Raw genomic sequence first — 26,984 nt, forward strand, 5'->3', positions numbered from 1 at the left:
GAAGACAGCTGACCTACTATAAAGCTTGAATGCTCCAAACATTATCAATTACATATGCCATTTGCCTGTCATACACATCTTAAGATCAAAATAATTTCAGAGCTCTTCCCAAGAGAGACCTTCATTTTTGTAATTAATATTCTTGTTCTCTAGTTTTGTTATGTAAGGAAACAGTAGGTCACAGTACCACCTTATTTGGGTTAAATATTTACAGTCTGGTGCACCTATCATCTTACTGGTTTCCTAGATAGCTAAGATGCAAGCTCAGATAAACAGAGATCAATAGCGCCACCTTGAATAAAAATCTGTTCTCAATTACACTCAAAAAAATCTAAAGAATCCTGGAAGCATGTTTAAATATATTCCCTTCAACACACATTACTAAGCGTATTAGACAAACACCTAGGACTCATGACATTATTTTCAATTATCAGAGTTTGAGTGAGATCCCCAGCTAAGAGAACATGCTCTGCCAAGTGCCTGAAGAAAACCATAACCTCCATAGGGCATCACCTTGGAAGGCACAGGATCTGTTGAGAGCCTGAAGGAATAATTAACTAGAGATGGTCACAACACTGCAGACAGATGGCAAGGAACTAGCCAGGGAACGTAGAAGATCTCCTACAATGCCTTTTTGACAATATTATGCAGCCTCCCATTCCAAAGTAACTGCATACACTGAACCCGAAACAAAGTACTTTGCACAACCAAAAGGCCACTTCAGTCATCATACCTGTTCTCTCAAAAACCTCAGGTTCAATTCCAAAACAGATTTCTGACTGTGGACAAAAACTTAAAGGAAAAAGTTTCTATTCAGTTCCCTATCAGAATAATGATGTTTTCCAGAAGCATGAAAATGAAGCAGAGTTGATATTCTCTGACAGAGGTTGATTTCTTTTTTTCCACTTTCAACTTTCATTGGGCATCTCAGTCAATTTATATCACAGAGGAATCTGTCTCCTACTTACAATGGACAATTTGTCTTTTTCTGTTTCAAAAATACTCTCAAAAATGTTTCCCTACACAGGGGAAACAAGATTGCATTAGAAGTCCTGAATACAGGTAATTCCTTCACCCAGATATCTTCTGCTATACACTGAATGAGGTACTCAAAATTCCCATCAAAATCATATGCTCATCAAAAAAAAAAACCAGTTAGATTTATTGTCCATTTACAAAGATATTTTTTCTCAGAATAATGCAAGTACTCAGAGAAAGACGTCCACGTGACATTTTGCAAAGATCCTTGCTAACTTTAAAAAATATTAAGCAAAATTTTTATTTGAAAACAAAAACAGGTATAAACAACATTGGCCCACTTTGTATTTGTACAAAGACCTCAAACTTTTGTCACTTCTGCAAGCAGCACATTTAGAAAGACTTTTACGGAGGTTTTGAACCCTGAGTATTCAAACATAGGTCTGAAGTCTTTTAGAATGTCACAAGTTTACAGAATGAAGTTTTAAAATCTGAGCTGTAAAAAGTATAAATCTCTGCAGAGATGACTGTTTTCCCTGAGACATTACAGGGTGTTTCCCAGTCTTTTTCAGAGGCTAAACAGCCATGTGTATGTCTGCTCACTCACTGATACAAGGCACTGTCCTAAAAGAGGTCTCAGCACCTGGTTTGGTGCAAATTGAGCCTACCTTCTGTTAAAGCAGCAAGAATTCTCATGCAATAATAAGTGCAACAAGTATAAATTCTCAAACATTTTTACCAAAGCTGGTAGAGATAGAGACATTGTTTGCTGCACCCCTTTGAAAATGCTATTATTTGACTCCTCCGCACGTCTTGTGGGTGATACCGTCTCCCAAACCTGACTTCAGTCCCCCTTACTCATTGAACAAACATTATCCTTCTCACAGTTATAATCTTGTTATAAACTGTGTGAAAACTTCTATAAAGTTATGCTACTGGAAAGCAGCCTAACTTATCTACAGTTTCCAGAAGAAAACCTCCTTTTATAACGCACTAGGACAGATCCTGGTTCAAAAATAAAAGGCTACAATGTCTTACGTAAATCTGGGGGTTGAGTGAAGAAAGGGCAGCGATCTGGAGGTCATAAATATTCTGGCTATGCTCACTCCATATGCTCTGAAGTTCAACTATAAATAGCCTTCAAATTGCTACACACTTCAAGAAAGTTGAGTAACCCAGCTTTCACTTTGTAATGTGAGGGTAAAAGTCTAATAAAGCCACAGAAGGGCAGAGGAGAAGAGCTGCAGAAGCCATGTAGACATCTGCTGAAAGGGTCCTAGCTGTGAATTTCCATAGAGAGAACCAGCTGGCTCTAACACAGACAAAGAAATGAGAAAGTACAAGGCCAGCCAGAACAAGGTCAGCTCTGTGTGAGGAGCAAGCAAAGCAGATAACACTGACGTGAGTGGCCTATGGGAGGGAGAAAGGAACAGCCACACACACCTCTGCCTCCACAGATCTGATTCCCACCAAATTCTACAGCCAGTTATGACTTAAGATTTTCTTTTTACATACCATTAAAAGTTTTGCATATTTATATGTTCAGGATCAAAAGTACTGAAAACAGAAGCTGGGTCATCTGCCATCCCTTTCCAGTCAATTTATTAGTAAATTCTATTGTCTTTGAAACACATTTCCAAGCAAAAACTACTGATGTGTTGGACCCTACCTGTAGCCTTCTGGCTCCCTCTTTTGAAAATTTTTGTGTTCCTTCCAGCTGCTGGCACTGCCTACACAAACCATTAGTCCTGGGCATCCCAGGTAGCAGCAGCTGAATTTGGACACAATCAGCAGCCCTTACTGTGCCAGAGCTGCTTCTGTCATACTGCCCTTGCAACAGTTCTCACTGAGTTCTCTATGTGGCAATGAAAAAGACTTTGTCATCTGTTTGGCTTCATGCACAAATGCCATCCATCACTTCGGAAATCACTTTCCCTGCACCAGAAAATCACAATTTTGGATAGAGACTGAATTGTAAATAAATACCCCAAAAACACTCAAAAGAGAAGTTGACTTTTTTTCCACTTCCATAGCATCAAAGCAGGTGAGCCACAGTAATAAGCAAGAAATAAATCTAATCAACATTAGCTTCTTATTGATCATTCACATTAGCATGCTGCTTTTCTTTCGACAGTTACATCTGAGTCCTCAACTCCCCCACCAAAAAAAAAAAAAACAAAACAAAAAACCCCCCATTATATCTTACTTCTTCAAGGATACTACCAAAAAACAAACCTCCATTTCAATAATCTCCCTAGTAATCACAGCCCATTTATTTTGAAAATAAAACTTTTTTTTTTAAATGAACGGTCTTCTCTTCCAAACAATCAAAGAAAAACAGATTATGAAATCTAGTATTTGATCCATTTTTCACAGGCGTGGTTCAGAAAACATCTATGCTTAGGCCACAGATCCATACATACACCACTTCCTCTCAGAAGTCTAGATGAGGTAAGCTCATTGATCCAAGATTTTGTGGATTTAAAGTTTTTGAAGGGCAGCCAAAACTTTCACATCATTTTTCTGCTCTTTCCAGAACTTGAGATCTTTCTTCTTTTTCCTAAAATACTTAAATGTATTTGCATTGTAAACAACAAGCCGAGAAGAGGGAAAGGTCAAAAAAAAGGAAGGCATCCCTAACATTTTGCTTTGTATTTCAAGTTAGTCATTGAGGCAAATTTTTTTCTAAAAATAAATCTTGAGCTCTGTCCTGAAAAAACAATATGGGTTCATTATGTTTGTTTATATGTTATTTTAAATGTTATCACAGTCCTCTATCTGGCACTCTTTGACGATGCACAAGTTCAATTGCTTGGCCCCTGTGTTTACTACGAAACACTGACAATATGAAGATGACCTTTCTGCACAGAACTGCCATCTCATGAACACCATCTCTCCCTAAGACCGTTGAAAGAGACATCATAACTGAAGTGGGTAATCTAATTGACCACATAAAGATTCTGAAAGCACTTACTCGGCTTCAGGCAGAGCACACTGTGCTGGACTATTCATCAGTGTTAGGCATTTACTAAGACTTCAAAGCCTTTTTCCAAGAGTTGGCTACCCTCAAGCACATTCCAAATGGGAGATGTTGTCTCCCATGGAGTATGTTTTTCTTCAACCTTAATTAGTATCACGTCAAAGAACACATTTCATACCCAACTTCTCTGTTTCTGAAGAAATTTCAGTCCTCCAAACTGAAGGGTTGAAAATCAGTACCTTCAGTCCAGACCTAAAAAAAATACAAAGCCTCATTTGTAAATCATCTGCCTACAAGATGAGGGGTTCCAATTTGCATAAGTCATCACTGGCACTCAGTAATCCTCTAGTGCACCTGCTTTGAGAAACACCATATATATATATATATATATATTCCCAAAAAAGGAAAGAAATTTCACGTATACAGAGGCACTAACAATACAGCAATGACATGAGATCAAACAGATTGTGTAAAAGGTACAGATTCAGGTACAGAAAAGATTCATTTTTTTTTCTGTTAAAATTAAAACAGGTCAATACAAATTGTCCAGGTCACCATAGATAACTGCGTGACTATGCAAGTTCTCATTTTCCATAAATTTGAAAACTGCTCTCCAAACTACGATGTGAAAGTACAGCATTTTCAATAATTACAAGCAAAGTCAAGAAAGCATTCCTCCATAGAATTTTTAAAAATTCAGCACATGTAAAGGATCAAAACCAATCAGAATTTGAAAAATACCAAAGTATTTGGTTTCGAATGACCTGGTTCCAAGACTGGGCAGATTTTTGCTATAGCCAGGAAGGAGCATGCCCAGGACCCAGTGATAATTTCATACCACCTCACATCATTTTCGGGTGGGAGGTGGGGGGAAGGGGCAGGAAAGTGCTAACTTCAGGGTAGGCAGAGCTTGGCAAAGGGAGTGGCCAGGTATCCCTTATTGTCAGAGGGTTTCTGTGTGAATTGTTCATTTCTTGTACCGCCCCCACTCCTCCGCTCCCATTAGCATTGTTGTTGCTGCTGCTTGTTTTCTTGTCTCACTGATGTTTCTAGTAAATATTTTTTATCTCAGCCCATAATCTTCACCTTTTGTGCCTGCAATCCTCCTCTCCATCCCACCACTGGAGCAGGATAGAGAAGCAAATGAGCAGCACATGGTTTGGAGCATCTGAGTGGGAGCACTAAACTGGGGAATAACATTCCTAAATTCAAACATTTGATCAGCCGAATTTTTTTCTGTTTGCAGCCTTAGTTCAGATATATTTATGAACCAATAAAAAACACCTGCAGAAAATTCAGATATGGTCCTCAGGGTAACATGCATCTATCCTAATAGCCTTGTCTCCCATGACCAGGAAAAGTGATTCAGACTCTGTTTGGATTAGCAAAGGTGAACATTGCTTCAAGGTTGTTTCACTAGGGATTGAAACAGTGAATGTCACAACTCAAAATGCATTGAATTTCAGTCCTTGCACTTAAGAGCCACATCTCTTTATCTCAAGGCTGTAACAGCTCTGTCAAGCATCAGAAGTCCACAGTGATTCTAACCTTGTAGCTGACACAACAGCATCCCCTGGCTAAGTAAGCTTTCTAACTAATGCACAAAGGCAAAGGACCTTCTTGTCACCTGTACTGCATAACAGTTACAACCACTAAAGTAAATAAGCTGAACTAGAAATGCTGACCTATCCTCTGTGCAATGAGGATGCAGTTCTGACAACAATTTCTTTAGTGGTTGAGACCTAAAAATGTTTCAAATCACGCTTGGCTAGAAGTCAAAAATTTCAATTGAATGAAATGGGAAAAAAGAAATTTGACACACTACTTGCAATCAGCAAATTTCTCTCTCGGGAATGTTTTGCAGAAGTATTTGGGAAAAAAAGACCCACTGCAGGTATCGTTACAGTAAAGGCATGCAAAAATATTTAGGCAAAGATTGTTTGAAGATGGCGATTAGAGTAGACTACTTGATTACAAACCTCACTAACGTTCATCTCCTTTTTCCAGGATTTCAGGACAGCCTTTTAAGCAAGTTTTATGTCCAGAAAATTTTCAAAACTTTGACCTGCTTTGTAGAGAAGAATTTCATACAGGTCTGAGACAGGGTGCTTCTGGGCAGACAGATTAGCAAGTAGTTTAAATTTGATTAAACTAGTGAACTTGATTAAAATACAGTGTTGTTTTTTTAGCATATGGCTTGAATTGTATGCACATAATCTTTTTACATGTGCAAATGACAGTAAGTTATGCAGGCTGTCTCACAATTTGCACGTGCGATCTTAATTTATGCTCACAGAAAGTTCTCACATGGAGTTTCAGAATCACAAATTATAACTGAGGTGAGTGGAAACTCTAAGAATGTCATATCCCTAACACAAAGTACCATGGACAGGCATCAACTGAAAATGCTGGACCTGCTGTCCAAAAAGTGCTTTGACTGGGGATGATTTGGTTTATCGGCTCTGAGAAAGATATCTGCATCACCCAAGGTAAAATCTGCTGTCTCCTCATGTTGAAGTTTTATTCCCATGAACTCTAAGCAGTGCTGCTTAGGTAGCCCAGCAAGTCAGATGGACACTACAAAAAACCAAGTGAGCTCTCCAAAAAGCAGACTTCCTGATCTACATTTAGAGTAAAAGTAGGATGAAAATCAATATTTTAATGAGTTTTTTCTGATGCACTCTTCTGTGCTGCTGTGAAAAGGAAATAAACTTGCATGTAGAATTAATTAACAGTAGCAAAATTTCTTTTGGGAAATTGATGCTGACATACTCATTTGGGGAGACTTGTGAGGAAATGAAAGGTGAAAGTGTTCAGAAGAACTTGCAAAGTTCTGTTATCTCCCCCCTATTTTATTATAGGAATGGAGCCTGATTATAAATACATTATATAGCAACCAAAATAAAACCTGCCCAAAGCTAACAAGAGTAAAGATTATAATTTAATATAAATAGTGACCCCCAACTTAATACTGCCATCTGCTTTTTATGGAGAAAGAACTTACTGACTCTTGACAGATATTCACTACAAACGCAATATATATATATATGTATCCTGATTAACATGAGTCCTAGAAAAGCCACCATTTAAATGGCCTAAAAATAGGCTAAAAATCAGGTATCTTGTCTCAAAGCTGTTCTCACACAGCTCATGGGAATTCTAGCCATATGCAGGCTCATGGCTCAGTCAAAACCTGGCCCAATATCTAATGGTGCTTTGAACCAGGGCTGAACAAAGTTCATTCCTCATTCATTTTTACCTAAATAGCACTCACCATCAGTTCAGCTGAATACTGATGCTAATTCTTTCCATTATAGAAAGGCCCTAGGGTTTTAAACTGCATCTATCAATATAGGTACATCTAACCACTCTAACATTTTAAGACAGGTTAGGTCATTGGTTTTGAAGCTTGAAATTACAGTTGCCATGTGATACCACAAATAATGTACCAAATAATAAATTTTTTAAATTGTATAAGCATTCTAAAGGAAAATTTTAAAAACCTTTTTTTGAAGGGTACATTTATAAAGGAAGGCAGCTGAGTACACAAGAAAGATAATGTTTATACACTGAGAGGATTCTAATCCTCAAATTCCTGAAGGAGCTAACAATTTTACTTACCATAAAACATTTTATGCCTGTATTACAAGTAGCATACTTTTTTTTTTCAAATGTTATATATTTGTTTGTTTGGATAATTTCTTGCAATTAAAAGGTAAAATGGCATGTAGAATCTTTCCATCCATAATTAACATTTTCTCCTGTTTTGCAATTAATTAGAAAGTTAGAAAACTGCACTACTAAATACTGCTTGGACATCTCATCTCTAATTAATCAGATATTGATGTCTTGCTAATAGAAGTGTCCTGGAAAAAAAAAAATTCACAAATACAGCCACTGAAGGAATCAAGGCAGGTTCGTCATAAGAGCCTTGAAGTCCCTCAGCAAACAAAAATACAGCCAAAAATTTCTTTGCATTTACTGAGAAAAGAGTAATTTTGGGGAAGACATAAAAAGGGAAATATAAGGAGAGAAGGTAGATTCATGTCAGAAGGGGGGGGGGGGCAAGAATTTTATTTACTTAGTGAATTCAGCTGTTGCTGTCTACACCAAGAATCACTTCACCACACAAATGATAAACAAAAGTACTTCTTCTGTATAAAATTCTCTGTAATTCTGTGGTAAAGAGTTTAAGACTCTAAGAAGTAGCAAAGTAGGTGTATTTCTTTTATTACTTACTCCCATTAGACAAAGGAAGGAGAGTTGCTCTGTTTTATGTTGGTCATCTTTTCCAGTTCCATAGATTGATGCTATCCAGTGCCAATGAGCAATGAGAGTTTGGGGACTGATTCCAATAGACCTATATTCTACAAAGAGCCAAAACTAGAGAACCTCAATGAATCACAGTCAAGTTGCTCATTAGAAAAAAAAAAACCCAGAAGAAATCCTTATGACATTCTCAGTATTTTGATAAAACACTAGTAGATGTCAGAAATAATGTATTTCCCACTCCTCACAGGCCAAGACACATGGACCACTGGTACAGCTCTGACAATGTAATGACTTAGAGCTGTACACTTAATTCAAGGCAGATGCAGTGAGGACTAAGGATTGAAAGATTCACTTGCAGACATCAGTCTTGCAAGTGAACCAAATTAAAGGACAGAAAAATGTTTTGCTTTATCATTGTTCAGCACCTCAGCCCTGAAAGGTCATGCTAAGTGCCACTGTCACAAAAATATTTAAAACAGAATAATACAGTCCTTCTTTCAGGACTTTACATTTGGTTTATTGCTCTGAAACTCTGTAAGTAGATTTCTACACACATTCAGTATATGGTTATTCATTCTTGTGAAAATTTCTTCTCTCATTTCCTTGCTACATCACAGTCCAATAAATGCTTGTTCTCAAATTAACTATCCTTCTGGATGATGGTCTCAGCAACCTAACCTGATCTGAGAAATAAAATTTAGTTAATGTCATGCTCCTAATAAACTAGAAGGAAAGCTGGAATCACCTTTTCCAGACCTACTTTTAAAAACTGATTATTTCTTTCTTGTTAATACATATATTATATGTGTAACATATTATATATTATTATTTTATTAATAAAAATCTCTAATTATTTACTTCTCTTAGAATTATCAGAAACATTAAGTCTAGCTTAAAGAGTTTGGTTAACAGGTTCATATCTTGTGAGATATTTCAAACCTCAGCTTAATATCCAGACTCTCAAGGGGTAGTAGAGGGGGTTTTTGACACATTAGGATTTTGTATTAGTCTACATCATTAAATGACAGACAAAAAAATAATGCAAATAAAAGTTTTATCAGAAATTGCCTCCAATGTAATTAGTTTCATTATTATTGCATATGATGCTACTATTCTTTCTGTTATCTATCAGTAACATAGGTACCAATATGTTCAGGATTATGGCACCTACATTTAGGCATTGAAATAAAAGTACTCAGTTCAGTTAACTATATCATAAATTTGAAAAGACCTCCAAGATCAAGTCCAACCTTTGCCTGATCACCACCTAGTCCACTAAACCACAGCACTGTTATGTCCTGTCATTTCTTGAACACCTCCAGAGATGGTGATTCCACCACCTTACAGGGCAGCCTGTTCAAATGCTTAACCACCATTCCAATGACCAAATTTTTCTTGATGTCCAACCTGATCCTCCCCTGGCACAGCTTGAGAGTCTGTCCTCTCGTCCTGCCACAAGTTGCCTGTGAGAAGAAACTGACCCCCACTAAGGTACAACCTCCTGTCAGGCAGTTGTAAAAAGTGATAAGGTCTCCCCGAACCTCCTCATCTCCAGGTTAACCACCTCTAGCTCCCTCAGCTACTCCTTATATTGTGCTCCAAACCTTCACCAGTTTCATTGCCCATCACACCAATATTACTTCTTGTTGTGAGGGGCCCAGAACTGAACACAGACCTCAAAGTGCAGCTTCATCAGTGACGAGTACAGAGGGGGAAATATGACATTTGACATGTTATTGATCTGGTATATTGCTATAAAGTCTACCCAAGTCTCTTAAATATTTTGCCATATTTAAAATGTTCACTACAAATAGTCAAAATTCTACCTTTAAGGCAAGTTATTCAACTTAACCAACCTGCTGTGATTTGAAGTACAATTTAGTTGATCCACAGTAGATAGCCATTTTAAAGCAAGCAGAATCACTTTCTAGGTCTATTGATAAGCAACAAGATTCAAGTGCCCAAACATAACCATCTAGAGCCATCTGAAATGCCCAAGAGAAGGGATCAGCAGATGTGATGCAAGCCACTTTGCATCTGATTCAGTTTCTGCAACCATCTGAAGTAGCACTTGTAGGCCAGACAAGATGCTTTAGAGAGTTTTAAATTATGTTATGCACCTGAATCCTACCCTGGATCTCACTTGACTATGAAGCTAAAGCACCAACCTCCAATTGCAATTGGATGCCTCTTTTAGGTATCAATCTCAAGATGAATCCTGCCTTTAATGACATTTTTGGTAGGTTATGACCAAATTTCAAACACCTAAAGCCAAGCAGCACTGGACTCTTCCATAAACTTCACAAAGCAGCAACAAGGTGACATACAAAGTGTTTTACTTTTAGCAGAACACTTAAGTCTCTAAAGAAGGAGTTTCATTTACTATTAAAATAACATACTGCAATTTCAAATGTTGCTTGGCAAAAATTCATCATCTGACAACAAAATAAATCACAATTGAAGGTGCATTTACTCTTAATCTTCTGTAACTTGTGGTTTCCGGGCATCTTTGAAAAAGAGAGGGAGATGTCTAAACAGGTGTTGTTTTCAGGTTCTGCATGCTGGCTCAGGAATTTTATTTGATGATGCACCATTATTACTCTTCTCCAAATACCAGGAGGTTTAATGCAATTTGAGCAGAGGCTTCAAGATTAAAAAGAATAACTTCAAAAAATAAAATTACTACCATATGTTTGAACAGGCAAGGAAACATAACACTATGAGACCTGTGAGACTGCTACATCTAGCTGTATCATTCCAAGTCACAAAATTTAATTGCTGGAAAAAGATATTCAGGCCAATCAAGTAACACAAGGGGGTGGTAAAACACAATTGTAGCTGTTATCCAGCTTCTGGATGTGACAATACCACAGTGAAAAGGTAAATTTCAACCACAAGTTTCATTAGTGCTGAAAATGCTGAGAGGTGGCTCCACCTTCACCTTTTCAGTCAAAATCAGCCACCCAAAGAGCTTTTATTATAAGAGATTCTCAGAGTGAATTTCAGAGTATCTGCAATGGTTATGTGAAGGGCTCAACTCTCTTTTCTCTGACAGATCTAGGCCATCTGAGCAGGTTTTAAACCTCCTTCGTCACCTCTGAGACTGAAATTAAAAAGGAGGTATGCAGTACTCAATCTGAAAGCTCTAAGCTTTTTTTCTATTGTACGCTAGCAGAGAAACTGAACTCATGAAGTTAATCATGAAGGGATATGATACTATTTTAAAAACCAGTTTTAATGATTGTAGTGTCTGTCGCTCAAGCCCTTCAGCTTTTTCTGAAAAAGCTACTGTGTTACACAGATCTTTGAGCAACTGCAGAAGTCAAACCAACTCAGGGTATCACATGGAAGAGGTAAGCTGAGCATAAGATAGAAAGAACAGACTATATCTTAAAATCCATTTTATATTTGCTGTATTTGATTCTTAATATTTAAAATAACTTTGGATTTAATTTTTTTCTGTCTGTTTTATTCAACCCTAACTACAAATCAGTTAGACTCACCAAGGAAGCCTGGTGTTGAAAGTCAGTGGAACGGCAAAATGTTAGCTATGCTCAAATACAGAAGAAGGACCAGAGGCTTGAAATTTCTGGAACCATTACAAGTTCCCTGCATATTATACTGGAAAATTAAAACTCTCACAGAAAATTACTACTATAACTTATTATGCTGATAAAAAGAAAACCAAGGAGTTGTGCTCCTTTATTACACCACCACTTAATGTAATTGGCATTCATCCATTGGACTGAGGGGGATTTAACTTAGAGATCAATTTTTTGTAGAAGAATGTATTTATAGGTATGTAGAAGTTCCTAATAGTTATTATGTTGCTACTAATCAAAGATATTATTTCATTCAATAACAATTCTTTTAAAAAGAAAAAAAAACTGCCAAAATAATCTAGCAGAACAATAGATACGGGTTCATTTTTCAAAGGAAGGATTTCTTGGGCAGAAGCCTATGTTAAAGACTGTTTAATTAATTTAAAAAAAAAAAAAAAAAAAAAAAAGACATGTGTTGCAGCAGCCCTCCTGTTAGGGGGTAGAAATGAGCCAAGACACAGACCTCTTGTTTACCACAGCATGAAAATGGTCCTGGTTTATTCCTCTTTGCAGCTCAGCCATCCTGACTGCAACTATTCACCAACTCTGGCTGCAGCAAGCTCCTACTGAAGGTTTCCTTTGCAGCCTCTGACTGCTGATTACATCCTGCTAAACTATAACTGCATGTATTAGTTTGCAGACTCTGACTGCAGGCTTTTACCTAGCTAGACTGTAACTGCAGACCCAGACTGACCTCACACCAGAGATTCTCTCTCCCCAAGATCCTTCTTCATGATCCTCTCATTCCCTCTTCCTCAAGGCTCCTCCACCTTCATGATTCCCCTTCAGCAGCTAACCCACCCCCTTTTATCACACTTGTCTTTACTGGATATAGCTGTGACTCATCGGTGCAAGGCTAAATTGGGTAATTAATACAGCTGTTACTTATCAGGGGCAAGGTCACTTGTATTCCCATCTCCTACAGACATAAACATTTTCCATTTCCCCAATTATGTTTTTTTTTCTTCAATGCTAGAAAACATGTACAATAGTTAAAAATTAAAAGACCTTACAAACCATGTTTTCACAGATAGTAATAGGAAGACATGCTTTTCTACAATGCACAGTTAGACGTTTCTGGGAAACATTAGTGAAATGTCTTTCAAAAATATGAAAAGAGCATAAAATAAAAATGGAACAGAAGGCAGAGGCCAGATACAGTTTCTTTCCTCCAAAGTGGAAACAACTACTCAGTTCCTGGAAAAATTTGCATTTGTCCTGTAACAGTGCTATGTGAAACACTGTCTGCCACTAACCAGCAGAAAGAATATGACAAAGCATTCATCAAAGCACAAAGAAGTACTTTTCTTACATTCTCAGTTCCTTCTTTTGTTAGATTGTATTCCCACTTGTTCTCCGACTCAGGCCATTACTGAAGTACCTTAACAGAGAAACTTCTCCTTCACAAAAGAGATCTAATTGATAAAAACGAAAAGTCTTTACTAAGATCAGACTCACTGGAGAACCTCAGCAACAGCTGATGAAAACAAAACAGAGAAATTGTTTTATTATTATTGAACACTATACTGTTTCCTTTTCCAGTGGGCTCCAATCACTTATTTCATGACAAAGAATTAAGTTCAAGAATTCTCCTGATCTGAGGGAAAAGGAGAAACTAAAGCAAACAATGATTTTCAAACAATAACTTTTACCTTTACCAGAAACAATCATCCTGTGGGAACCAACTTATCATTATATAGAGAGTTCCATCATCCATTTCCCTCTACCTCCAAAACTACCTGTAGTCCAATAACTAAAAACATTACAGTAGGTCTGATTCACTCTTTGGCAAAGCCCAATTAAAAAAAAAAGTTAATTAGCCAACAAATAACAACCCCAAAAGTGGAAGAACAGGGAAAGATGTACCTTTAAATCTTTCCAATGTCTCATCACTATTATGCTCATCGCGGTGGGTCTGAACTCCACATGCCACTGTTGATCTAGGAATATATTGTATATACAGCAAAACTACATATGTTTATCTCATGGTTTCAACTGATAATGTAGACTGTCACATAGTATTCATATATAGTAGTGCAATATATTTTAAGGATTGCTATATTTACAGAGATGTAAATATATTTTACATTCAAAGGCAAGTACCAGCCATAAATAAAAAAAGAATAATTATATCTATGGATGGAAAATAATTTGAAGTCATAATGGCTTGGTCAGTAAATGGAAAAATGTTCTTTTCAGGTGTTAGATAAAAGTTACACAGATCTTCTGGTCAAGACCAGAATACACACAGAAATTAGAAGAACCAGACAGCTACAAATTGTCTCTCCAGGAAGGAGGCCATGAATTACCAACAATAGCTTAGGACACAAAAAAGACACAGAGACTGAAATGTGCAGCTAATAGAATAGCTGTGAACAAAGCATGAATCATGGCTTCTTACTTTTTCCAGTAAAATAGGAAAGCTTGGGAAGGATTTGGTATATGCAGACTATTTTACCTCTTTGTTTAATGAGGAGGAAGTTTGGGAAACTAAAAAATATTTTGCTTTAAAAATCTGGCTTTGAATCACCTGAATCATTCACTAGTGAGAAATATTTTATTATTTCAGCTGACAGAACTAGGCCTGTCATGTTACTAGGATAAGAAACCAGAAAAGATTGCAACTGAACTGAAGCAATGCTGAACCAAAAAGTTCCAGAGAAATGAGGGGAGAAGTAAAGCTATCTGCTTGACTAATTACTCACCTGTATAGTTAGCTATTTTCTCAAACAGGGGTGCAAAGGTGCATAAGGCACAGATAAATTGTGATCTTACACTATCCAAGACAGAAGGGAATATACAACACACCCTACAGCTACAAAGGCGACAAGGATTCTACCTAATACCAAAACTTCTCAGCATATTTTTCAATTGTATGTATCTTGTATTCATTTTGAATCTGCATTTAACATCTATGGATACAGAGAAAGGAAATTTTCTCGCAGGAACATTTTCAATATTGTTCCCACAAAGTAACTGTGAGAATGAGATAAGAGCTCCAAAATGCAACCACTGAAGAGAGTCTATCAGAGACTTAATTTTATAACAGCTGGGACATTTCTGCCAACTTCCATGACAAAGTCATGCATAAGTTTTCCTTCCATTAATCATTTCCATATTTTGCTTATGTGGAACTCAAAGTAGCAAAAACCAAAAATATTAGAATTCATGGAAAGATTATTAGGATTTACCACAAGGTGGTTCTTTGGCAGGTTGCATATACATTTAGTTTGTACCTATTAATGAGACATAATTAACCACAATGACAAAAACAGGCTCATATAGCCTGCATTAGTACATATTATGAGATTTAATAAATACACAGATGTAAGGGAACATGTGAGCCGCAAATGTTGAACTCACTCCTTCGTTGTAACTGAGTCAGCTGCAATTTTTGCCAACTTATTAGACAACCACTTAATTTGAAGAATTATCCTAACAAACAGAATATTATCATTAGGAAAAGAATATATGAGAATGACATGCCAATTCAAAAATGTCCAAATCTTTGCAATACATATGGAATATTATTTGTGTTTGTGCACAAGTTTACTCAAAGCATTCTCCTGGGTGAAGAAAGTACACAATTTTTTTTTCATTTATTTAGACAAAGCAAAAACTAACTACTCAGCCAGCCATGTATCTACCTTCATTTTGTGTTTTATTAAAATAACATATGCAGTAGCCTTGTCTATATTATTGATGACACCATGGTGGCTATTGGACTGATATACTGGTCTCCAGGAGTTTCCAAATACAAATGAATCCTAATGAGATAATCCCTAGTGCACGGAGATGGAGGAATGCTATCTAAATAATACAACTTCTGTTGCAAAATTGGTTACAAATTAATTGTTTCCTTCTAAAGCTATAATTATCAGGAGGAATGCAGTTAGTCAGAAAAAAAATGAAGTTAAAAAGTGCATAATGTCTAATAGCTCATTAAATAGAAAATACATGGTAAATTTGGGAATCAGAATGGCTTGCAGCTAACTGTGAGACGATGGGTCATGCACATGAAAAGAGACTTTTTGGGGAGGAAAGCAATTTGGTAATGCTGACTGCAGTCTGCATTTACTTGACATTCAGAAAGATCATATGACACCAATGCAGATGAGGTGAACAGTGAAGAGAAAAGGAAGGGCAAGAAGAACTAGAGGAGAAAAAGTCAGGTTATGGGCAGCTGAGGCATGATGAGGAAGGAGAGAATATGAGTGTCATTATTGGGTGTTCAGTCTTTAAAGTGGAAATGGGAACAAGGTGTCATATTGAAGCGACTTGGAGTATTCAAGCAGCTATAGTAATAGCTGGGTCAACATTTTTCTCACTGAGGGGTTTTATGAAGAGTTAATTTGATGAATAATTAGTAATTTTTAAATTTCTCTTCCAATGAAAAAACATTGGAAGTGTGTATTTACTCAGTGTCAAATATATCTTTATAATGATGCAACAAAACAAAGCAAGTCCACAGACTATTTGAAATACTTAAGAATTATTAAGCTATCAAAAAATCCTCAAACCTAAAACATTATACCACAGCCTCAAAAGGAAAGAAACTGAGAACAGCTGATTAAGGCTTAAACTTTCTCCTAGTATATTTTCCATAAGCAGTGACCCAAACAATTACACAAGGGGACACAGATATGATCAGAATGGGAAGAGGCAGCTACGTATTTCCATGTACACAAACAGGTGCATGCCACACCAGCCTGCACAAACAGGAGGGCTAAAGCTGCCTAAAGCCTCACAGAGTCATCTAAAAGCCCAAGGTAATGTACAAAGAACTGCAAGCTGTTGGCTCAGAATCACATCTGATGCAAAAGCAGTATACAAGGAGAAGAGAGCTATACTGAGTTACATTCTTTTACGTGGTTAGGCTTTGGTCATAAGCTTATCTATGTGGTAAAACAAAATCTGGAATACAATCACCAAAAATACTTCTATCTGTGTATTGGTTTTAGCTGGGATAGAGTTACTTTTCTGAATAGTAGTTCACTGTTTCAGATTTGTGACCCTGAAGAGACAGCAGCCATGGATAAGGCCACAACACAGCAGGTACACCCATGAATGGGGCTGTGGTCCAAGGATAAGGCCCCACCAGAGCAGTGGAGCACACTTCAGAGTGACCACAGCTGTGGATTAGTCTACACTGCAGCAGATAAGCCCCTGAGGAGGCTGTGATCTATGGATAGACCCATGCTAAAGCAGTGGCAAGCAGAGAAGTTCACTACAGTGTAAAACTCTATGGCCTGGTCCAAAGGGACCAGGGATGGAGATTGCAATAGATATACATTTAAATTGCCATAACCCATGATTTGATTTGCATGTTACAGTAAGTACTACAGCAAGAACCACCCAAAGTACTTGAGGACAAGCCTTACAAAAACCAGTGCAAGTGAAGCAGTGACCCAACCTGAGCTGGCTTTTGTGCCCAGTAACTCCACACAACAACCAAACACCTCTCTTCTCCTAAGTGACCACCATAACAAACAGAATCCAAGTCAAGGACTAGATGAACTCAATTGTCTTTTCATGGACATTATATACTGGTGGGCCGTAAACTAAAGGAATAATACTTGCATATATCAGAGAGTGAGAAGGGAAAAGGGCCGATTAATGAGAGGATATTTGACAACATGGGACCAAATTCTAAAAATAAGTGGTAGAGATTATATTGGGTTTGGCTGGGATAGAGTTTATATTCTTCACAGTAGCTTTTAAGTTGCTGTGTTTTAGATTTATGACCAAAACAGTGTTGATAACAGAGATATGTTTAGTTACTGCTGAACAGTGCTTAAACAGCATCAAGGCCTTTTTTCTGATCTTCACATTGCTCTACCAGTGAAAAGATTGTAGGTGCAGAACTGCTGACCCCAAATAGCCAAAGAGATATTTCATATCATCTGAGGTCATGCTCAGCAGATAAAGCTACAGGAAAGAAGCAGGAATTGGCATAGAAGCAGGAATTGGCACACATTTCACAAGTCACCACTACACGTGATGGAGCCTTGCTTTTCTGGAGATGGCTGCACCACTGCCTGCCAATGTGAAGTGCTGAAAGAATTCCTTGTTTTGCTGTGCTTGCGTGTGCTGCTTTTGCTTTACCTGTTAAACTGTCTTAAGGCACAAGTTTTCTCACTGTTACTGTTCCAATTCTCTTCCCCATCTCACTGTGAGGGAGTGAGCAAGTGGCTGAGTGGGCTGAGCTGCCTGCTGGGGTTAAATCAGAACAACCACAATGACAATGTTTATAAATCGAATAATAAAATCTCATTGCCATAAAGGAAAAAGGAATCTGCATTAGGGAAAAAAACTCCAACATTTCCTAAATCAGAAGCTCAACCAGGATTCATGGCCACTTCTTCATTTGAGCATCCATTGCATAAATATCAACATAATGCCTTCCTTATGAAGGTTTGGACACCTTGGCAGTAATACATTTTAAATATTACCTTAATTCCAATGCAAGGTTTTATCCCTCGTGAATCTGGACTGAACAGAACAAAGCAGGATTGTAATAATGAGAAATGTCAGTGTACTGGCTGATAATACCATATCTAAATTTATGACATGTTATGTTAACATATAAATACAATATTTCTTGTGTCTTGATCCCAGTAAGCCCATAGAACTGAACTTATCTCTCTGTATTTCCTGCTTCCTGATAAAACTTCCCATCTTGTTTAATAATAGCTTATTTGTTGCAATGCATAGATGGAATTTTTTTTACACTAAATTCACACAGGTAACAGAGTCTGAAGAGAGGATATACCTCAGAGAGGATATTCTTCTCTTGCGATGGTGATGAAACAGATCTTTTTTTTCTGCAGTTAAGCTCTAAACATGACCTAATTTCCTGCACAAATAGCAGAGCCTGATACACTTAGCCAGAAAATGATATTTTACTTTGGTGCCACACCAACAACACCATATTTGAAAATTTACATTATTGTAATGGTATTCTCTAACTCTATAATACAGAGTACCCATATACCTGTAGAATCTTTCTGAAATTTACTTGCTGTTATATGATCTCTCTTCTGAATATAATGGGACTGAAGTTTCATAAAAGGTGTAGGAGTGGTAAACCCGTGAAATAAAGCTGAAGTCTCAAATTTATACCCAGAATACAGACACAAACATACTTGGCATAACAGCACCCCACCTACATGCCTTCAGCACAGATCACTCTAAGTAGTTAGCAATATTTATTCAGGCTCACTTCAGAAAAGACTTCAATCACATAATTAATTTGATTGGTCCCACTGAAGCTGAAATGTCCCACATGATCAGACCTCAAATTTTGCCTATCTGCATACAGCAGGCACACATTCTAATTTTTCCCAGTGATGACCTTTGGTATTTGGACACTTCTACAGTTCAAACCGAACTAAGACTACTAATTCATCTTAGATAAACCATGAGACAAGCTTCAGATGGTACCCACTTTCATCCCTTACTGGAAAAGATCCACATTTCAAACCTTTTACAACATACAAATAGCACAGAAAGACATTAGCTTTCCTCAGAGCCATTGAGCCATTCTGTGTGACTTTGCAGTGTCATTAAATACAATAAAACAATAGCCAGTGACAAATTATGGTTGAGCCTAGAACCTGAAAGGCCAAACAGTTATCTTAAATGGAAACAAACACTGAAAGTCTCAACTGAAAGGGGATCTAGAGTACACAGCTTGGATGCAGGGCTCACAGCTCTCCCAAATGCAGAGTCATGAGGCTGAAGGCAACACTTATCCTAAGACTGTGTGACTGCATGTCAAAGCCTTGGGTATAGGTTCTCTCATACACAGTTGCACATGGTGAGGGGAAAGGCAGGGACAACCTGTAACCAGGATGACTGTTCTGTATAAAGATGCACAAATGAGCACAAAAATCCACTGGGTGACCCAAGGGCTGAGCCACACCCTCTACCCTGGCCATGACACAACCTGTCAGACAGAGATGAGGGAGAACACCCGCTACATAATTGACTGCTTTGGGGCAAGATGGATCAGAGGCCACAGCTCTGCCTTATCAATATGTGATGAAGAAAACGCAGTGAGGGAGTAGAAGAAATCCAATATGAGAGTATCACTGCAAATGTGAGAGACTAGTCAGGTCTGTGCTCCTGTCTCTAAAAGAGCTGGTGTGAGACTGCATGTTACTGACAGATTTATTTTAGAAATGTTTTATATCCTGTTTTTAAAAGTGAAAAGTAAAGCAAAAGCAGTACACTAAGCAATTGCAGTTTGGTTCTTGCAAGTAAAATAAATATGCAGTACTGCAATACTGCCTCCTCGCATTTTAAGAAAGAAATGTCTTTATTGGATCAAGACAGTGGTCCATCTAGTCCAGTACCTCATGTTCAAACACTGGACCTCAACATAGCAACAGAGGAGGCAGGAAATGTTCTACAGAGAGAGAGGCCAGCGTACAACAAAGACTAAAAATTTATCTATTTTATAAGTGTTTGATATTTACTGACTCATTTATTAATATTTTGCTATTTACACAACCAGCTAGCCTTGCTGAACTATGATTGTTTATTATTTACTTGTGAAGTTTGCCAATGTAAAGCACCTTCTGCAGCATTTGCTTCTATTTGTGATATAGGCATAGAAGATTACCAAACACTCAGGAGTCAAAAAAAGCAATGGATGCTTTCACCTGAGTGCTAGCCTGTACCGTGGCTTTCCCTTTGACATTGTTAAAGAGATGCTCACAGCTGAGACGGCTGTACACAACGCTGTCCTGGTGCCAAGAGACCTGTGTTCAAGTTTCCGATTACAAGATCAGCAAGATGTGAAGTGAGGCAACTAGAAAATGCAAGCTATGAACATAGTACAGATAAAGAGGTTTGATAAGCTTCAAAGATGAGGAAAAAAAAGTTTTCTAACTTTTTACACATGCAATTATATAAACGATTCTCCCAAGCCACCAAACATATAGGAGTTTCTTGTATAAATGTTTAGTTAAGGGCTAAAGATCAAATCCATACAAAGCATTTTCCAGTGCTACTTCAAGCAGCAGCTACAGCTGTAGTGCATTCTACAAATCACTGTACTGATGCATTCAGACAGAAGAAAAAGCTAAGAAAAATAGAATGGGATGAAGTCACTGCAAAAAGCTATCTATGTAGTGTCATGCCATACCTGGTAGTTATGCTAACTAATATAACTAGTAAAGCATAAGGTCTTTGCTTTCTCCTTTCTATCTCCAAAGCATTTTTCAAAACACATGGCATGAAAGAAATTATATGAAGATGCCTTGAATTGTTTATCTTAAAAATGTGACTGTTCTGCACTAGTAGTATGAAGAGGTACATTAGGTGGTCAGTATTATTTTGTTATCTCTTTTGATAAATAACTCAATACATATGGCAAACAAGAGTGGCTGGCTTGGTTATATAAAGAAACAAAGCATAGACCCCACTATCTTCCCAAGTTCCACCAAGAGCAAAAGGAGATAGCTCTGTAGCTGTCACCAGGAAAAATGAACAACATTACTGTTGATGTTTCCACATTCATTCCTATGTCTGGTGAATGTTATATATCTGAACTTAGTCACGAGAAGTGTTCTGAAGTAAATATTAATGGTTTATAAAACCAAAGCACTGAGCCAAATTTCCTGTTAAAATAGCCCTAAGAGTGAACTTGTGTTTTTAAAAAATATTTCAAATGTGAAAGTGTGGGCTTACAATGGACTCTGTGAAGCTGAACATAGTATGAAATTGTTTCCCAGCTGGTTTAAAGTGTAGAGCTGCAACTACTCCAAGGGAGCAAGGAAAGTCTGTATCAGTTGGGGATATCCCTCAACACAAAAATGGTCATGAATATGGACAGGTCAGTATTCAGTTCTGCTGGCATAGGATCCTTCTGTTATATTCATCCTTACACAACTTTTCCTCAATGCCTTCAAAATTCAGCATTGCAAAAGGTAAATTAAAAATGCGTTTTCCAATAAAAAGCTATTGCTACCTGAATTACATGGACAAGCAATAGAAAAGTGATGACAGACATTCAAATGAGATGTTTAAATACAGACTGGAAAAATGAAACTGAACATTAATTAATTAGATTGTAGGGTCTTCTGTTGCTTTAGCATCTGTATTACCATGCAGTCTTTGTTTACAGCCATTTATCTTCTTTGTTTGATGACATTTGACTAATAAATACATTGACGAATTGCATCTGTAAATGCCATCCATACATCACAAAAATAGGATGTACTCAGTGCTTCAGGCTCACTGATGCTAAAGGATTTTGTTTTATTTGAACTTTCAGTACTTAACAAAGGAAATATTACTGCTCTGCTGGATAAATTTAGTGATTTTTATTTTAATTTTCAGTGAGCAAACAGCTGCAGAATAATGTGACTTAATGAAGCATTTCTAATAAAATTCTGCAGAAGATAAAAAAGAGGCATAGAACCGCTTGCTCACTGATAGTTGTATCATTCGGAATAATTTTTCAAGATGGTGATCACATTTCTGTGTAAATGAGTATTAGGTACTGTGATTTTCTGTCTTCCAAGTCAGTGATTTCCTTTAGTGAGATAACTAGTTAGCACTGTTGCATTACTTATTTATAGTAAGCAAAACATACAACATAATAAATGCAACATCTTTCTAGTACATTATTTAGGCTTTACACTGGTTGGTAAGTAGCAACACAGACAGCAATAAATTTTGGTGTGAAGATGCTCAGATCTGAAAAACTTCATGGTTATATTTTGCTTACCAAAAACATACTGCTTGTATCTGTAAAAATGCCCTTTATCAAGTCTGTCATCATATGTGATGAAATTATGAAACTTCTTGGCTGCTACATTTTTCTCTGCCACAACAATTCAGTGTAAAGTATTATTTGTTTTATGTAAATCTAGATAAGGCTCAATGAATCATCACTTTGCAACCTGCCAGTAAAACAATCTCCAATATCCATCTGTACACACATCTATTTACTTTCATTCAGAACAAGTTTTTCATGTATTCCCCACCAGAATAATCAAGTGCACTACAAGCATCTACACATAAAGCTGAGATCCCTCAGATCATAAGAGACAGCAAAAAGAGTTACCCTGTGTGTCCTGTATTATTAAAGGCACAGGCAACTTAGTCATCATTCTCTGATTAAAACAGCAAGACAGAATCAAGATTTTTATCTCAGTCACCCACTACCATCAGTGCATCTAAAATTAATACTACATTTTTGAAGAACCTTCTATGTACAAAAAAATATGCAAACCCAGTGAGAAGTAAATCTGATTTGTTGTATCAACTGAGCAAAGCTTTCCACTGAAATTATGGTACTTAGGTAGTTTACATTTATAAGAATAACTACTGGAAATTGGGACTATGGGAAACAAAACCCACATGGTTTTCAATACTGCCTAAGCAGCATCAGCTGTCTGAAATAAAATATTAATAGTGAAATTTAGATTAATTATTTTACTACTGTTAATTATACTCAGAAAACAATTCAGGCATCAGTATGAGATGACAGCACAATTACTGTGAAAAAGTATAATGAAACTTGTAACCTTTGCCACCTCTGATAAAAATGCCTTAGTATGCTCTTTCCCAACTTCAGTTGAGCTATCCTCCTAGTACCACTGAACTACTGTTTCGAGCGTGTACCCAACACTAGAGGAAAGAATCTTAATTTCTCAATTTGACTTAAACTGGCCCATAAAGTAGCTTTAAAGTGTTAAACATATAGGAGGCTGAATGCTAAAGTCTGAAACTAGTTGGTAAGACAGAGAAACCAGATAACAATTATCATTTAGTCAATAGTAATTTAAATGTATCCACTGTGGTGAAAGACCCTACAACCCGGAATCCTTTATGGGGTTTTCAGAGATAGGAGTTGAGTATGTTTATTATTTAAATTGACAGTTCTGCAGGAGTCAAAGCACGGTTCTTTAAACACTGAGCCAGTGTCTTCTGGGGGGAGGGTGGTAGAACTGAGGTACTAAAAAAAAATACTGATAAGCCCCAAGCAAAAGCTGGAAAGAGAGAACTGTAACTACACATATAATTTAAAATGCTTTAAGCAATGATTTTAACTCCCGTAGGAATGAAACATACAGAAGAGCAATGCCCGGCAACTCCTAACAGGGCAGTGCAAGCTCTTGCTCTTTATTCCTTGCATTGATAACCTGGTGTCCGATCCCACAGCTCCACAGGAATGAAGCAGCACAGGTTATTTTAGAACTTTCTCTTGCCAAACTATAAATGGGAGGGAATAAGAGAAAAGCCCTCTCACTGTGGCATACAGAACCTGCGACATATTTAGTAGATAAATAGACTCAATAAGAAGCAAAGTAAGCAACGTGGATAGACAAGGTATGTTTCATACTATGTACCCACAACTTGGAGAGCACTACAAGTAGAAAGAAACGGAGTCATGAATCTTTCCTTTACCGCTTTTTTTGTTTGTTTGTTTGTTTTTAGAGGACGCATAAAGCGACCACCCGCTCTTTCAGCCGCTTTTTTGAAGACGGCCGATAAAGCGTCCGGGCAGAGTAACCCCCAAGTGCCCGAAGGTCCTGCGAGTTAGCGGCCGCCCTTTCTATAAAAGTTGAAAACCGGGTGGGTTCCCCTGCTTCCCCCGCTTCCCTCTCGGCTCTGTTGAACTGTTCTTTTAAGTAAAATCAAAGAAAATTAAAAGCGAATACAAAAGCCTTGAGGATCGCCCGGCGAAAGGCTGTACCCGGCTGCTCCGGGTGCCCAGCAAAGCAGCTCTTCTTCACATCGGGCTCCCTCCAACTTTAGGGCAACGGGAGGGCGCAGCCCGCGGCAGCCGCTCCGCACACCTCACACCTGGCCCCGCCGCGGCCGCCTGCGCCCGCCGCCCGCGGGGTCTCCGCCAGCCGCGAAGGGGATCTCCCGGCGGGCCCACCAGCGCCCAGACAGACACACAGACAGACACACGACCCTGGAGCGCTCCGCTCACCTACCTGCAGTCCCGACTGTTGCTAGAAATGCCTAGCGATCGGCCGCCTCCCGTCCGGGGGGAGCTCCAGCCTTACCGCCCGGGCATCGCCGGCACACGCCCCGCGCCCCGCCAGCGCTCGGGGGCATGGAGCGGCTCCGTGCCGCGCTCCGCTCGGCTCCCCTCGGCTCGACCGGGCTGGGGCAGCAGCCGTCCGCGGGGCCCGGCTCTCTTCCCTCGCCTCTCTGGGAATACACCAGGAATCCGGCTAAGAGATGCTAGAGGAAGGGTGAAGTAACTGGGAACGGGGGCAAGACTGGAAATGTTTGTTGTGCACGATTTCGGAATATTAAAAAAAAAAAAAAATTAAAAAAAAAAAAAGAGGACGGAGTATGGTTGAGCTATTGGAAAAGCGGAGATGGGGAAGTCCTGCAGCCTAGTACGGCTCCGGCCCCTACGCCAGCTGCGCGTGGTCCCGATTCAGCCCTGCCGGCAGAGGAAGGAGGAGAAGCCGGCGCGTCCTGCAGCAGTCCCTCCGTTAGAGCATCTCTGATTGGTGTGCCTTCCACACACAGCACGACTTCCCCCTCCTGCTGCCTCCTTCTCTCTCTTGGGAAAAGTAATTGGAGAGCGAGAGCTTCACCTTCAGCAGCAGCAGCAGCCTCCCGTGCCCAGCCTACGCAGCGCACCGCGGAAGGGCGCGGAGACGCCCCGGGAGCCCGGACAAACAGAGGCAGTTCCAAGCGCGCCCTCCGCGGCGGCGGGGAGGGAGGAGGTGGAAGGAGGTGGGGAGAGGGAGAGACGCCCTTCTCCTCCCCCGTATTTATCCGGCCACTCGCAGATCTCCTCCCCAGCCCTTATGAGGGAGCAGGTCCCAGCGGCCGCTGTTCTGTCTGACCGAGAAGCGGGGCTCAGCCGGCAGTGCCCGCCGCCCCCGCACACTGGGGCTCGGGCCGCCTCCCTGCGCCGCCCGCTCCGCAGCGTAGCTCTCCCTTCTCTCCCCTCCGAGTGCCGGGGCGGGGGTGCGAAGTTTACGCATGTGGCCGGAGAGATCCAGGCGGCCCCGCCGCCGCTCCGCGGGACCCCTCTGCCCTTGCGGCGGCAGGCTGGGGCGCCGGGCGGGCAGGGAGCCGCAGGGCCGGGCAGGGCAGCTACCCCAGGGAAGGGGGGCCGTGGCTGCCGGAGAGGGGCAGGAGGGACGCGGCGGCGCCGGCGGCAGCCAAAAACTGGACTGTGTCTCCCTCCAGAGGGAGAAGAGAGTCACGCACGGCAGCTCCGGCAGCGGGAGAGCCGAGGACTCGGCCGGGCCCCGCTTCCCTGGGCTATGGGTTGGCGAGCTTGGTCCGTGCACCTGCGCTCGAGAGGTAGCGAGGAAAGGAAGTACGGGTCAGGTCCTGAAAGCCTCTTGTTTCTCCTAAGACAGCTTTAAAGACGGGTGGCGGATCGCGGTCGTCTGTCATGACTACTGATTAATAAGGGGAAATGCTGCTGAGTAAGGATAATTAAAAGCAGAGTTTTGTGATTTAGTTTGTTGTGTTCTGTGCCGTTCAAAAGGCGGTGCAGAGAAGTGGAGGGGAGAGAGCCAAAAAAGGTGAGAAACACACCTCGTTACAGTGATATCAGAGTCAAGTTCTCAGTTTTGTCTTGTAATTCTGATGCACTCCTAGATTAAATGGGGATGAAGGCATGCAGCATTGAGAAGTACTGATATACCTGACCATCTGTTAGGGTTTGTTGTTTCTTTTTCCATTCTACAAGCTAGTATAATGGCCAGTTTTCAGAAAAGAACCTTTTGCTCAGTCCTTAACTGTTACCACATCTTACATGTTCATAATCAACTCTGTCAAAAAGAGAGAAGTGAAACAGTTCTTGTTATTGTTTATGCTAGAATTCTTCCATGGAAGGAAGCATCTGTAGAATGTTTGAATTCTTTTTTTTTCAAAGCAGACCTAAAGGTTGGTTTGTTTGACCTGCAATAGAAAAAAAAAAGGGGGGGGTGGGGGGCGCACAATGAAGGCTTAATTTTCAATACTTTGCATGTCTGCATGCAGTGATGCAGCTGTAGGATGAAATACAAAGAGGCTGGTATTGAAAGGGCAAGTTAAAAGTAGCCTGGTATGTGACCGTCACAAGCGCTGTTGCAGAAAGCACTGCAGTATACAAACATGCCGGATGCTGACTGCAGCCAAATTAAGAGGCTGCTGGTTGTAAAGGCAAA

General features: G+C 39.3%; 1 protein-coding gene across 3 annotated transcripts in view; it reads right to left on the minus strand.

Moving 5' to 3' along the window:
- The window catches only part of TAFA2 (TAFA chemokine like family member 2), a 201,890-nt gene extending 176,347 nt beyond the window's left edge, over nucleotides 1-25,543 (minus strand). For 2 of the 3 annotated variants that reach the window (XM_066183157.1, XM_066183158.1), the window contains exons 1-2: nucleotides 12,527-12,831; nucleotides 12,296-12,446 (exon numbers count right to left, since the gene is read on the minus strand). In XM_066183157.1, the coding sequence (XP_066039254.1) occupies nucleotides 12,296-12,354 (59 nt within the window). In that variant the 5' untranslated portion in view covers nucleotides 12,355-12,446; nucleotides 12,527-12,831. Of the gene's footprint in view, nucleotides 1-12,295; nucleotides 12,447-12,526; nucleotides 12,832-24,791 lie in introns of those variants that run through there. The other variant, XM_066183156.1, reaches the window with a different exon arrangement.
- Nucleotides 25,544-26,984: the final 1,441 nt, after the last annotated feature.

Source organism: Chamaea fasciata, unplaced genomic scaffold, assembly GCF_029207755.1.
Source record: "Chamaea fasciata isolate MVZ Bird 193981 ecotype frontalis unplaced genomic scaffold, bChaFas1.0.hap1 SCAF_5, whole genome shotgun sequence".
Lineage (NCBI taxonomy): Eukaryota > Metazoa > Chordata > Aves > Passeriformes > Sylviidae > Chamaea > Chamaea fasciata.